Below are 13,977 nucleotides of genomic sequence, written 5' to 3'. Positions count from 1 at the left end.
CTGGATCCGCCCCTGGATGGTTGTGATAACTTAACAAAATTAAGACGACGTCTTAAAATATGTTGCCCTAAATGTTGCCAAGGGCTATTGAATCAGATTTCAAATACCCAAGGTGCGCAACATTTAACATTAATTTTAAATGCCAATTCACAGGCCACTTTAGGGAACCATAGCAGCTGTTTTGTCTCCCCAAAAACCGATATAAACTTGAAAAATATAGGGATCGCGTGTGACAACGGTACTTGCTTATCACAGTCCCACCCAATCGTTTTGAAAGACCCTATATGCCTAAGATTGTATACTATTTTTTAATATCAGAGATTCGTTGCATTCAATAAATTAATAATTGTTGTACAGCTCCATATGTCTAGAATATTAATATTCGCGGGCGACATCAGTGTTTAAACGTGTGCCTCTTAAGTCTTATTGTATTGATAAGTGGCCCTCATGTAATGTTAAAAAGCTATCAAATGTTGATATTATCCTTTAATACGGATTGTTACATGAATCCACTTGGGGTAATAATTGTATTATATATCTTTGTCAACTGTCAATTAAATAATGTGCTCTAAAGAAACACTCTTGCTAAGACGTACCTAATAAATCCTTCTACTCTCCCTGGTAGAAATGTCGCAGCTCAGGAAGTATTTTTGTCGAGCGAATAAACGACTACACGGCAAGTAAGAAGAGGAATAAAATCTCAGTTATGTACCTCCAACCACAGCAAATAGATAAGAGTTGATCTATCCGAGATTACATATGGGTTCACATACTTATACAAAGAGAAACACTCATACATAGGCAAATCGAACTAACCCTTCAAAAAATGGTGCGATTAATCCCTAAAGAGATTAGTCTCCGATTGCCTCTTTTGTCTACATTTGGGCATAATTGATCGCCTTTAGTGCCTTTCGGGTACAGTTGGGATTATTCAGTTTCATATCTATGTAGCCCATTTTAAGAAATATTAAAAAAAACTGCAACGAAATTAGTAAAATAAAAAAGATTACATGTGATTGAATCGAATTATTTAAGAAAAACGAGTAGCGTTAATGTAGCACCTGAATAAAATAAAACTTATTAAAGACTGTAAATGAAACTAGGTTAGGTTGAACTGGTCGGTTCATGAGGATCTCACATAGACTGATTGAGTCCGTAGTGTTACCAGAAGTTTGTTTTAACGACCTAACTGAAAAACCCTATCAAAAACCAGGACCTATGTTATGTCTTGGCAAATACTAGAAGCTTCCTAGGACTCAAGCCACTTGCTGCTTCTAGCTCTGACAGCTTTAGCACTCCTAATAGGTGGAGTCTTAGCCTGGCAAGTGAAGGGCACGAGCACAGAACGTGCTCGATCGTTTCCTCCTCCAACCCGCACTTCCTACATATGCTATCATTGACCAAGCCTAATTTAAAGGCATGTGACGCCAGAAGATAGTGTCCAGTCATAACACCCGTCATGAGTCTACAGTCCTCTCTTTTTAATGATAGAAGCAACTTTGTTAGTCTAAGGTTGTAAGCCCTACACATAATCTTCGAGACTTTACAGCCCCGCGCTTGAACCAACGCCTTTCCCGCTTGGTCGATCATGTGCACCTCTCGCCTTCGCTTAATCACGCCCAGTCTAATTGGGACCTCTACGGAGCAAGCTTCAAGGGATGCGCCGCTTTTAGCTAATTCATCTGCCCATCCCATCTATTCCCATATGCCCTGGTACCCAATATAGATGTATGCTTCTCCCTGTCCCGATTCTCTCCAGAGAGTGCTTACACTCTAACACGCATTTAGATGCTGTGCTATGCGAGATTATTGCCTTAATTGCTGCTTGATATAAAAGTTAACAAGGTTGCATCTTATGCTATTTTTTTCCAGGGTTTCTACTGCTTTGGTTACGGCTAATATTTCCGCTTAGAAAACGGTACTGTAATCCGGCAGCCTGTAGGATCTGCTTATTTCCGGATCAGCACAGTATACCGCAGACCCTACTCCTTCCACTACTTTGAAACCATCTGTGTACACATGTATCGCCTCGTCCGCCATTTGCGCACCCTTGCGCCAACCGTCCACCTCTATTGTGGCCTTAAGATCTCCCTCGAAGCGCAGATAGGGAATCAGGTAGTCTGTTCGTCTTGTGATTGATACTATGGCCATATGGTCGGCTCTCAAGCTGCCCCGAGGCACCGAGCCTGGGTGCAGTTGTTAATGCTATGTTCTTTGCTACCAGGTCTACAGGTAGAATGTGCAGAAGGAAATGAAACTAAAACAATTATAATAATTTTTTAAAATGGATTACATCGGTGAGTATCATTTCTACTACCATTGGTGTTAAAAATGCGACTGGTCCCTATTTGAATCCTTATTGAACCGAAAAGGGAATAGTCTTCATATGTTCCCATATGGGTACAAAGGATATGGATCCTATCGATCCTTTTCGGGTATAAATGGGTACAATTAGTCTCTTCACAGGACATGCTCAAACAAAAGGGGACAGTTCAACTCATACAAAGAGATCAAAACTGGCATTGGTCGTATGCTCCTTTGCGACTCATCCCGGATTCATCTTAGACTAATCGCAATTTTTGCAGGGAAATTCTTTGTGATGATGGTATGTGTGAAATCGTACTAATGTATTTATATTTCCATTAAACGAACATACACATTAGTGAATTAAGGAACCGTGCAGCCGTAGACGTAGAACCAGGGTCTTTAAAGAACCATTGCAACCAGCCTCCCAGATCCCATACAAAGAATGAAAATGAAATAAAGCTAATACTCAGGCATAACAAATGCATTAAGAAATAAATATATCGTCGCAAAATGCCGTCGCGCAAATTTCGCTCTACGCTTTCATTGTGCTCAACTTCATGTAATTATGGCGGATCTATTTTTGACAAGGCGAAGTTCGTCGCGTTTATTTTGCGGCGTCAGGGCATTCTGTTTACAGGTTTAGAGTAAATGGGTGAACAACAGTAAAGGGGAGAAAAAATACCACACGCGCAAATGAGTGTTGGGTAAGTTTGTGAGTTTGCCTTTAAGAAACTCATATCATTATTTAGTGAAGACGGGGTTAGCCCTAGTAACTATACCCAATGCTTTCTATGCATAAGTATTCGAGTAGGGATGTTTCGATCAAGCGGTATCAAAATCAAAACCGAACCCGTTACCTATTGAGAAATCGCATTCTAAGAGTATTGGCAGACAGAGTGCATTATTCACAACCAAATGCAAATAAAACATGTAAAGGTGTCTAAGTTCGGGTGTAACCGAACATTATATACTCAGTGTGAGCTTCAGTTGCACATTTCATTTCAGATAAATTACTTTTCTACATAACACGTGGCACTGCCCGTTTAAAAAAAATTCTCCCCATTTCCTCCTACAATAAAACTTGATAAGTGAAATATCATTGATTCAAAACTATTTTTTGCTAAGTTATAGCTTATTATTCTAGTCTACGACCCTTTTAAACTTGTTTTATATCTAAGTTGCCGTGGTCTTTAACCGATCCTGTCCATTTATACTAGAAATATTTTCTGCTATAAGGAAAATATGTGTACACAATTTCATTACGATATGTTAATTTTTCTTCGAGTTATGGCTCCCGAATAATAGAAAATTTCTTAGTCATAAAAGGGGCGGTGGCAGGCCCATTTTCAAATTTGTAGTGTTTTCCAATTTAATGTTAAAATTCAATTTAGAAATTAAAATTCTATTGATACAAAGCTCTTTTTCGCTAAGATATAGCTTATTATTTTCGTCTACGACCCTGTTAAAAATCTCTTATATAAAAGTGGGCGCCGTCTTTAACCGATCTCGTCCATTTTTTCTAGAAAAATTCCTGTACCCAATTTTATTACAATCCGTTAATTTTTCTTCGAGTTATGCTGCTTAGTCATAAAAGGGGCGCTGCCACGCCCATTTTTTAATTTGAAGTTTTCCCTATTTATTGTTATAAATCCACTTGGGAAATGAAATACCATTGATATAAAGCTCTTTTTTGCAAAGATTAACCGATTTCGTTTATTTTTCTTCAAAGCATTCCTTATAGTAAAGACAACCTCTCTGCCGAATTTTGTTACGATAGCTTTAACGATTTTTGATTTATGATTTATGATTAATAATATTTGTAAAATTGATTTTATCACAAATGGGCGGTGCTACGCCCATTTAAAAATTTTTTTTTTTTAATTTTTATCAAGAGTCTCAATATCAGTCCACATGTCAAATTTCAGCATTCTAGGTGTATTATTTACTAAATTATCAGGTTTTTTGAGTTTTCCAAAATGTTATATATATAAAAAGTGGGCGTGGTTATCATCCGATTTCGCTCATTTTCAATACCAATCTATTCTGGGTCTAGATAAGCTCGTGTACCAAATTTGGTAAAGATATCTCTGTATTTACTCAAGTTATCGTCTTAACGGACGGACATGGCTCAATCAAATTTTTTTTCATAAGTAATTGGAAAAACTAATAAAAATTTTTTTTCGATACTGATGATTTTGATATATGGAAGTCTATATCTATCTCGATTCCTTTATACCTGTACAACCAACCGTTATCCAATCAAAGTTAATATACTTTGTGTGCAAAGCACGCTGAGTATAATTAGTGTATATTGGAATGATTTGCAGTCAGCGGTTGTTAAATTTTGTTCGAGACAAACAGAATTCGGCGTTGTGCCGTCTTCAGTACCGTTTTTCTTTATCAATGTACTTGCCAAACCCCGGTTCTTTAAATACTCTGAATTACACATCACTAGTGCATGGATGTGTATATGTATGTTTAATAACATATCCGCGTGTGAAAAAATATATATTTAGCTTGATTTAAATGAATTCTAAGTGATAAGGGAAGATTTTATTATTTACAAATATATTAATAAACAAGACTGTGTGAACACGATTGCTTGATACATTTGTGTGGTTTTCAATATAAATTTTTTTTTGGAAAAGTCAACAACTGTGATAATAAACTGCGGTCAGCGAATGTAGTGATAATAGGTCTAGAAGTTTATACAAAAGGCGAGAGCGCTAAGAAAATATAAATTATTACAAAATATAAATACTGCTGGAAATACTTATAATTAGAAAAAAAATTTTACTCGAAAATAAATCGGTCTAGAAAAAGTTTTTGTTGTGAAAAATCGGGATCAAAACTATTCGAGCTCAAAAAACTTTCGCTAATAACTCGTTTTCGAAAAAGTTTCATTTTGGTAGAATAAAATTTGTGCTTTTGTTAACGAGGTTGTAAATAAATCTTTTTCAAATAACTGCAGCGAATAAATTTGAATTGAGCAAGTCTTTAGTAAAAAATTGGAGTTTGAAAATATATGATTTCGAAAAAACTTTATCTAAAATAAGTCGAGTACAAACAAATTTCTGAGTAATAAATAAATTAAAATAAAAATTGGATCAAAAAATAATTTTAAGTACAAAAAATTTTATATTCGATAAAGCTTAATTGCGGGTTCAAAAACGCGTGTTCTTTAAAAAAAAATATTTATAAAAGTACAATCAAAATGGAGTTGCCTGCTCCTGTATCGTTGAAGCAGCCACTCTATGTGCCAAATAAGACGCTTATGGGTCCAGGTCCATCGAATGGTTCCCAACGTGTACTCGATTCGCTAAGTAATCCAATTCTGGGACATATGCATCCTGAATCTTTTGAGGTATGCATACTAGATTAGATGTTCTAATTTTAAGTTAGCTAGAATTAATAAGCCAAATATAGATACATACTCAACTAAAATAAACATAAGTTGTGCGAACTGATAACGTATGTGACTGCGGAGAAATTAATCATGTGTGATTAGTTTTACTTATTACGGCTTCCCCCGTCTCATACAAACGTTAATTGACGCTTCGTTGTCCAGACGATCTTGGAAAAACGACGGAAGCCTGATCGCTGCGCAAAGCAGTTTAGCAGCAAGGTGCAGTAAGCAAGCTGTCGCCCGCTTAGTTCAAGGTCTGTCTTAGCCCAAGCGACTCGCTTTATAAAAGTTTACATTTTTTCTAATCCCGAAACCTAGAAACCTAAGCTGGTCTGGAGACCCGCCATGTGAAACTAATTTCATGAAATTCTTCTAGTCTATGGAACACTCCTCAAATATCCTTCTCAGTCTTCTAATAAAAGACGTGTTAAACACTTAAGGAGAAGCTCAAATCTTAAAATTGGGGCGACTCATAGTTCAGCCCGTCTGCGAATGGGATGTATTTTATGATGTTACAAGTTTGCAATTCATTTTGTAACACTATGTACACTTTCAATCCAAGTGAGAATCTCTTTTTACAAGATCAACCTAACCTGTCCTAACCAACCATCATTTGTGTATTTAGCTGCAGATGTAACTCGAACATCGACACTGATTAGTCCTTTCGAATGTTGTTGTTGTTGTAGCGATAAGGACACTCCCCAAATGCCTTGGGGAGGATGTTGATGGTCCTTTGCCGGATGCAGACCCGGTACGTTCTGCTTGCAAGCACCATAAAGGTACTAGCCTGACCATCTTTGGAACGATTTGGTATGACCAAATGAAACCTTCTAGGCCATACCGCCCTCCAACCCTCTAAACCCATCATGAGTTCGGGGTCGCCAGAGCCTCGGCTGTTAATGAAACAGGATTCGCCACGGGTAGGTGAGGTTGATAATTGGGTTGGAGAATCTATATATTGCGCTGGCAACCCCTTGAATCAATTTGGTATTTTAGTCGCCTCTTATGACAGGCATACCTACCGCGGGTATATTCTAAGCCTCCTAGCCCGCTGGGGGCCGCCCTCTCGAATAGTGACTGGCGCTATGTTGGATAAATAACAAGCAAGTTTGACACAGCTGAAATTTCATTGAAGAATGCCTTTAGAACGTCATGATATGATGTGATATCGTAAGAATGTGATCTTATATGTTTTGATGTTATATGAGCTTATTTTAACATACTTGACATAAATTGAACGTAATTTGATATAAAACGAAGTTTTTTAATGTGATGTACACTGAAAAAATTCAATGCAACACGATTTGATTTGATGATATGATATTGCAACATATGATAATATTTTGCGACTTCGCGATGTGATATCAATGCACAAATCGTTCTCATGAAAAAAAAATATATATAATAAAAATAAAGTCCGAAAGTGAACTACGAAGGGAAGCTTTCGTATGAGCATTACCTAAAATGTATATCACATGTATATGTCGATCACATATCAGCTGTTGAGTTGAATAACACCCTACCTTTTGAAAACGCTGTATCTCAGCGACTTTTCAAAAAATTCCTTGTCACAGAACTCAGTTAAAGAACACAATATCTAAGAATTAGTTGAAAAACGCCCCTCTCTTGGAAAATTCATTGAGATAGGGCATGTATGAAAAAAATTCCTAAAACAAATGCTGACATGAGTTGTTTTCGAACTGACAGTCGATATAGGCGTTGTTGCACTCAGACCATCTGCAGCGATCTGTTGAACTGGTTTGAGATCACGTCGTACGGTATAATCTAGTATTGTTTAATATAATATCCGTTTGCTGCAATTAAGGCATGACTAAATCCCAATGGACTTCTTAAGGGACATGATCAGATATACCAAGCTTATACGCGCAGACATACATAATATGTATTTAAGTATTTATGTACGAGGTTTGACAGCCGGTTCGTTCAGCTCCATCGCTCACAATTCTTAATAACAAAAGTACCTACGTTTGGGTGCTTCAACTGAGTCTTGAACTGTATCTGTAATTACTTTGCAAAACTCTTGCGTTTGGGCTAATGCTCATTGCGGTTCCGAATGATTTACAAAAACAATAAAAAGCTTAAGTCAAATGATAACATACAAACCATATCAATAACCTGATTGATTTAGTACAAAGTCTTATTGGACTCACAATTAAGTGGCGCTCGAACTTTTGGCATAGGAATAGCCATCCTTCTTCCGATAATAAAGTAGGAGTTCACCCTCAGATATATTTTTGTGTCATGTAGCGAACTTGGCTACCCAGAGCTTCAAACCTACAGGCGACCTGCTCATTATTTTTTCTGATATATATATACCCACTTCGAATCGAAGTCAGACCTATTTAAATTTTCTTAACATTTGCTAAACTAAATGTCGTTGTTTGACGAGTGTGGATCTAAGCATAAATCTGCACAAGACTGCCACCATTCCGTTTAGGTATGACGCCAACGGCCTCGACAGGAGTAGGAGTCATCTTCGGGCTATACAGTTATATTGGTATGCAGGCGCCCCTGAAGGCAGTCCATACGCTGAAATGGATACACACTATTATGGGAAGGCCTAGCTTGGCAATCAAGGGCAACTGTGTCGACGATAGGTCTGTCACTCGTCAACCTGCAAAAGCTAGCATTTGCCTATATCACGAGAGCCCTGAGTTTATGACGAAGAAATACAGTTGAAGTGCTGTTAGAGCAGGAAAGTGATATTAACCCCGACTGAGAGAAAAGTTAGACTCTCCCAATCATGTAATGCCTCCAGAGTATCCACACTTATGGACCGAACATGCAGAAGGGCTTTGCATCTTGTTATTTTCGCTCCAGATCCAACATATAAATTGAACTGTCGGACGGCCTACAAGTTACTGCAATCGTCACAAATTTATAGAGCAGGCAGGCGGAGAGTATAACAAGATAAGCTTCAAGTGATTCACACAATGTAGACGTTAAACGCAAGGAAGATGAGAAGAGACTTAAAGAGAGATATTTGTGCCGCACTAAAAATCTCCGTTAATCAAACCTCTTTTTGCGAGAATATAATATAGAGTTTAATAACAGAACCCTTTTGATCATTAACAAGCATGTATACAGCCCACTGAGAGCTGAAAACCACATAAAGGAACTGGGCATCCTGTCAGAGAACTTGTCGGTTCTACGTTACAGCGAATGAGAATGCTACGAATATTCTTCTCGACTGCTGATATATTCAAACAATTTGGACTACAATGCCTTTCCATCGTCTACTTCCCAAATTGCCCTGTTCTATACAAGTCTAGCTAATAGTCGATATAACAAAACCGACCATATGGTATTCGGGACTGAATAGTACCGATTAAAGGCAAACCCTCCGAGTGTATTTTGGCATGAAAAGCTTCTCAGTGAAAATTCATCTGACATGCAGCTGCTGTTCGGAGTCGGCACAAAACATGTAGGTCCCGTGCCACCAATTTCAATGGAACACGGCGCAAATTGAAAGAGAACCTCGGTCTCAATCACTTCGGAGGTAAATTGCGCCAAACCCTTTACTTATCCTGTCCGAAAACTATATTAAAAGCGCTAACCTTTCAAGGATCTTCAACCCGCTTCCAAACGATATTTGCGCCAGAGAATCACTTTCATCAGGATTCAATGAAACTCTTAACAAGCAATCCTGGAAGCACCCCAAGAGATATTTGCCTGAGGTGAACTGCTCCCACGAAAAAAGCCCTTCCATCCCCTGGAGTACCGTGGACCATCAGCGACATTAACAGGGAGATGGCTACACCCCCGGAAGCAACGGGGTTGGACTTGTATCGACCATCTTTGGGACATGGGCTTATATTGAGATGTCTTTATTGCTTACAGTCAGGCTCATCTTTACACGTCTCAAAGTGGGTCGATTACACTTGTCAAGTTACCAAGAGCTATTTTTAGTTTATATTGGAAATTTTTGGGCTATAGTTGTATTAATTTCCGAACTATTTCACGGTTATGTGGAAGGTCTTTCGATGAACGCTACGAATATTCTTCTCGACTGCTTATATTTTCAAACAATTTTGACTACAATGCCTTTCCATCGTCTACTTCCCAAATTGCCCTGTTCTATACAAGTCTAGCTAACCGTCGACATAACAAAACCGACCATATGGTATTCGGGACTGAATAGTACCGATTAAAGGCAAACCCTCCGAGTGTATTTCTGGCATGAAAAGCTTCTCAGTGAAAATTCATCTGACATGCAGCTGCTGTTCGGAGTCGGCACAAAACATGTAGGTCCCGTGCCACCAATTTGAATGGAACACGACGCAAATTGAAAGAGAACCTCCGTCTCAATCACTTCGGAGGTAAATTGCGCCAAACCCTTTACTTATCCTGTCCGAAAACTATATTAAAAGCGCTAACCTTTCAAGGACCTTCAACCCGCTTCCAAACGATATTTGCGCCAGAGAATCACTTTCATCAGGATTCAATGAAACTTTTAACAAGCAATCCTGGAAGCACCCCAAGAGATATTTGCCTGAGGTGAACTGCTCCCACGAAAAAAGCCCTTCCATCCCCTGGAGTACCGTGGATCATCAGCGACATTGACAGGGAGATGGCTACACCCCCGTAAGCAACGGGGTTGGACTTGTATCGACCATCTTTGGGACATGGGCTTATATTGAGATGTCTTTATTGCTTACAGTCAGGCTCATCTTTACACGTCTCAAAGTGGGTCGAATACTCTTGTCAAGTTACCTTTTTGCAGACATCAACATAGTCCGCTGCGGTTTAATCAGCTGTTACGATGGCTGGGCCATGTCATGCGAATGAAAGCTGATGCTCCGGCGAAAAAAGTATTTTTATCGGGACCAGCCCATGGAAGCAGAGGAGAAGGGCGGCCCCCACTTTGGATGGCCTTCGTTCTCACTGGAAGGACCAGGTGAAAAACGATTTATATTCCCTTGCTGTTACCAATTGACGCCAGTTAGCACGGCGAAGAAGCGACCGGCGCAACTTGTTGGACGGTCACAACCGTTTAAACGCCAATTAAGTAAGAAAGTTACAAAGAAATCCTTTGAGAAATGCCCAGAAAGCTTTAGCTGTAATAAAGTACGCTTTGAGATTGTAAGATATTTTCGTTCATATCCTCTTGAGGCTAAACGAAACAACTTTAAGAGTCGATTTTATAAAAGTTTATTGTATTCAAGGATAGAAGATTTTCGTTGCTATCATCCGAAAGGAAAAAAGTACAGGACAGGTGGGGAAAGACTGGATCTCCCCCAATCAGCGTCATTTATTTTGAAACAGAGATGGCTGGCGTGACTTATTACGGAACTGCCAAATTAGGACAGTTGTTTAAACTTTTTTGATTTCTTGTGTTTTTCCTTTTTCGGACAAAACTGTAAAGATGTGTGAACTTTACAGTTTTGTTTCCCAACTAAAATTTTTTTCCGTAAAAGGAATGCAATATTCAGATCACAATTTCAAATTATTTCCATTACCTCTTTCCAGATAATGGACGATATCAAAGCCGGCGTACAGCATCTTTTTCAAACAAAGAACACAGCAACAATGTGTATAAGCGGTTCTGGCCATGCTGGCATGGAAACGGCTTTCGTTAACCTCGTAGAAGATGGTGATGTTGTCCTTCTAGGTTGTACCGGTTTATGGGGTCATCGTGCCGCCGAAATGATTAAACGTCTCAATGGTGATATACGTTATGTTGAGGCACGCTTCGGACGCTCGTTAACAATGAAAGAAATCGAATTTGCCTTCGAAGGACATAAACCGCAGATATTTTTTGTAGCACAAGGCGATTCTTCAACTGGCATACTACAACAACATTTGAAAGAAATTGGTGAACTTTGTGAAAGATATAATTGTCTCTTCGTTGTGGACACAGTCACCTCGTTAGGTGGTACAGAATTCTTAATGGATGCTTGGAAAGTCGATATGGCTTATACGGGGTCGCACAAGGTACTTGGTGCACCACCCGGCATTACACCTGTCTCGTTTAGTGAACGTGCTATCGCACGTATTCGATCTCGAAAAACGCTTGTTAAGTCCTATTACCTCGACGCACTACTTGTTGGACAGTATTGGAATTGTTTCGATTTACCACGTATTTATCATCATACAATCTCTTCAACTCTGCTCTATGGTTTGCGTGAAGCATTGGCTCAGGTGTGTGCTGCGGGTCGTAAAAATGTAATAACTCGTCATCAGGAATGTTCACATCGATTGCAGTGTGGCGTTCAGGATATTAAGTTGGAAATGTTTGTACCAAATGCTAATGATCGTTTGCCCACAGTGAATACGATTAAGGTGCCGACGGGTGTTGATTGGCGTAAGGTGTCCGAATATGCGATGACAAAGTAAGAATGAGAAACTCGATATCAGCTACACCTTTTCCAGTTTAAGTTCAGAAATTTACAACTCAAGTTCAGAAAATTGCAATTCAAGTTCAGAAAATTACAATTCAAGTTCAGAATTTCCAATTTAAATTAAGAAATTTACAATTCAACTTCAGAAATTTACAATTCAAGTTCAGATTTTCTAATTCAGGTTGAGAAAATTACAATTCAAGTTCAGAAATTCCAATTTAAATTCAGAAAATACAATTCAAGTTCAGAAAATTACAATTATAGTTCAGAATTTTCATTTCAAGTTCAGAAAATTACAATTCAAGTTCAGAAAATTACAATTCAAGTTCAGAAAATTGCATTCCAAGTTCAGAAAATTACAATTCAAATTCAGAAAATTATAAGTAGGGTGTTTTCAAAAGTTATTCCAATTCATACTACGTATTGTAATACATACATGTTATTTGCGGAAGGGTTGATGCTTCGTTGACAATGGTGGCTTGGATATAGTGTACCCCAAGTTTTCTCCAAGGCGTGCACATCCCTAGCTAAGAAATCAAACGGAGGATAACTCTTTGCAACAAGTGCAAGAGGACGCTCCGGCCATAAAAGTACTTCAGTCGACACCGCAGTTTGGAAGCAGTGGAAGGGGGAGACTTCCGCAGAGTTGCGAGAGGCAGGTGGAGGAAGACTTGATCTGTACACACAGTACTTATACGTTACTTGCGGGATTGTGGATGCTCCGTTGATTTCGTCATCACTGCTGTCATACTCAATGCAGATCAATGTGCTTGCGACCTTTATGTAGAATACAGCTGGATGCCATTGTAATTGACCTCTTATGAGAGGAGGAGAGAGAAGAGAGGAAACGGGTTTTTTTCGCTATCTCCTTGATGTGAGCAAAGTTGATTTAAGTGAGTTAAGAAGTCCAATGCCTTCTTAACAGATAGTAGGCCTTCATATCTTTGAATCAGATTATTAGCGCTAACATTTACCATGTTACATACTTTAATTGCAATTGCATGAAAGAAAAAAAATCCTGACAAACTTTCTGAACTTGAATTGAAATTTTCTGAACTTGAAATGTGTTTTTCTGAACTTAAATTGGAATTTCTGAACTTTAATTGTAACTTTCTGAATATGAATTGTAAATTTCTGAATTTAAAATGGAATTTCTGAACTTGAATTGTAATTTCTGAACTTGAACTGGAAACACTGAACTTGAATTGTGAATTTCTGAACTTGAATTGAAATTTCTGAATTTAAATTGAAAAATCTGAACTTGAATTGTAATTTTCTGAACTTAAACTGGAAAAGGTGTAGTCTGGAAATGTTATAATTCTAACAATGAATTTATTTGCTAGATACAATTTGGAAATAAGCGGCGGTTTGGGACCTACTGCTGAACAGGTGTTCCGCATTGGACTGATGGGTGAGAATGCCACTTTTGAGCGTGTCGATCTGGTACTCAACATTTTACATGAAGCCATACAAAGCACCAAATTGCAAGAGAAATCTAAGATATGACATTTTCTTAATTTTAGCTTAAGGTTATTGTTTAGAATTTTTAATATTAATGTGAAATAAATAAGTGAACGTAGCTATAAACTGTATTTCCAAGGAGGTAGGTTTTGTTAGGTTGGGAAAACGTTCTTGGGGTTATTTAACACGGGGGTTAAGGAACCATTAAGAATCGGATCTCGGTCTACTTCTCAATCAACCGAGATGGCACGAGCGAGACTTGACAAGCATATATGAACTTAGACACGCCACAAGGTTGAACAAGGACAACTTTTCTTTACGAGGAAGTACAAACTACCTACTTTCAGACTACCAAGATTAAACGTCCAGCAACTAAAATAAAATGGCTTCTGAATAGTAACCTCGTTGATCTCGGGTATAGCTATTTTTCCTACATATAGT

General features: G+C 38.3%; 1 protein-coding gene across 2 annotated transcripts; it reads left to right on the top strand.

Annotated features, from left to right (window-relative positions):
- Positions 1-2,893: 2,893 nt before the first annotated feature.
- On the top strand, positions 2,894-13,654 carry Agxt (Alanine-glyoxylate aminotransferase). 2 transcript variants are annotated; one of them, XM_067778162.1, is made up of 3 exons: positions 2,894-3,011; positions 11,204-12,066; positions 13,419-13,654. In XM_067778162.1, exons 2-3 carry the CDS (start codon positions 11,207-11,209, stop codon positions 13,579-13,581), a joined length of 1,023 nt encoding a protein of 340 aa, XP_067634263.1. In that variant the 5' UTR covers positions 2,894-3,011; positions 11,204-11,206; the 3' UTR covers positions 13,582-13,654. The 2 variants fall into 2 exon arrangements, with proteins under 2 accessions (XP_067634263.1, XP_067634262.1); XM_067778161.1 differs by lacking the exon at positions 2,894-3,011 and adding an exon at positions 4,811-5,671.
- The last annotated feature ends 323 nt before the right edge of the window (positions 13,655-13,977 follow it).

This window comes from Eurosta solidaginis, chromosome 3, assembly GCF_040869045.1.
Source record: "Eurosta solidaginis isolate ZX-2024a chromosome 3, ASM4086904v1, whole genome shotgun sequence".
In the NCBI taxonomy this organism is placed as follows: Eukaryota; Metazoa; Arthropoda; class Insecta; order Diptera; family Tephritidae; genus Eurosta; species Eurosta solidaginis.
The sequence above is the reverse complement of the archived record's forward strand: the minus strand, read 5'-3'. Positions and strand labels throughout refer to the sequence as shown.

What these genes read in the sequence shown, in the direction of transcription:
- Agxt (XM_067778161.1), top strand. Translation starts at nt 5,522, where the DNA reads ATGGAGTTGCCTGCTCCTGTATCGTTGAAGCAGCCACTCTATGTGCCA. An exon ending in TGCATCCTGAATCTTTTGAG is followed by an intron (nt 5,672 to 11,203) that starts GTATGCATACTA and finishes ACCTCTTTCCAG; the next exon opens with ATAATGGACGATATCAAAGC. An exon ending in TCCGAATATGCGATGACAAA is followed by an intron (nt 12,067 to 13,418) that starts GTAAGAATGAGA and finishes TTTATTTGCTAG; the next exon opens with ATACAATTTGGAAATAAGCG.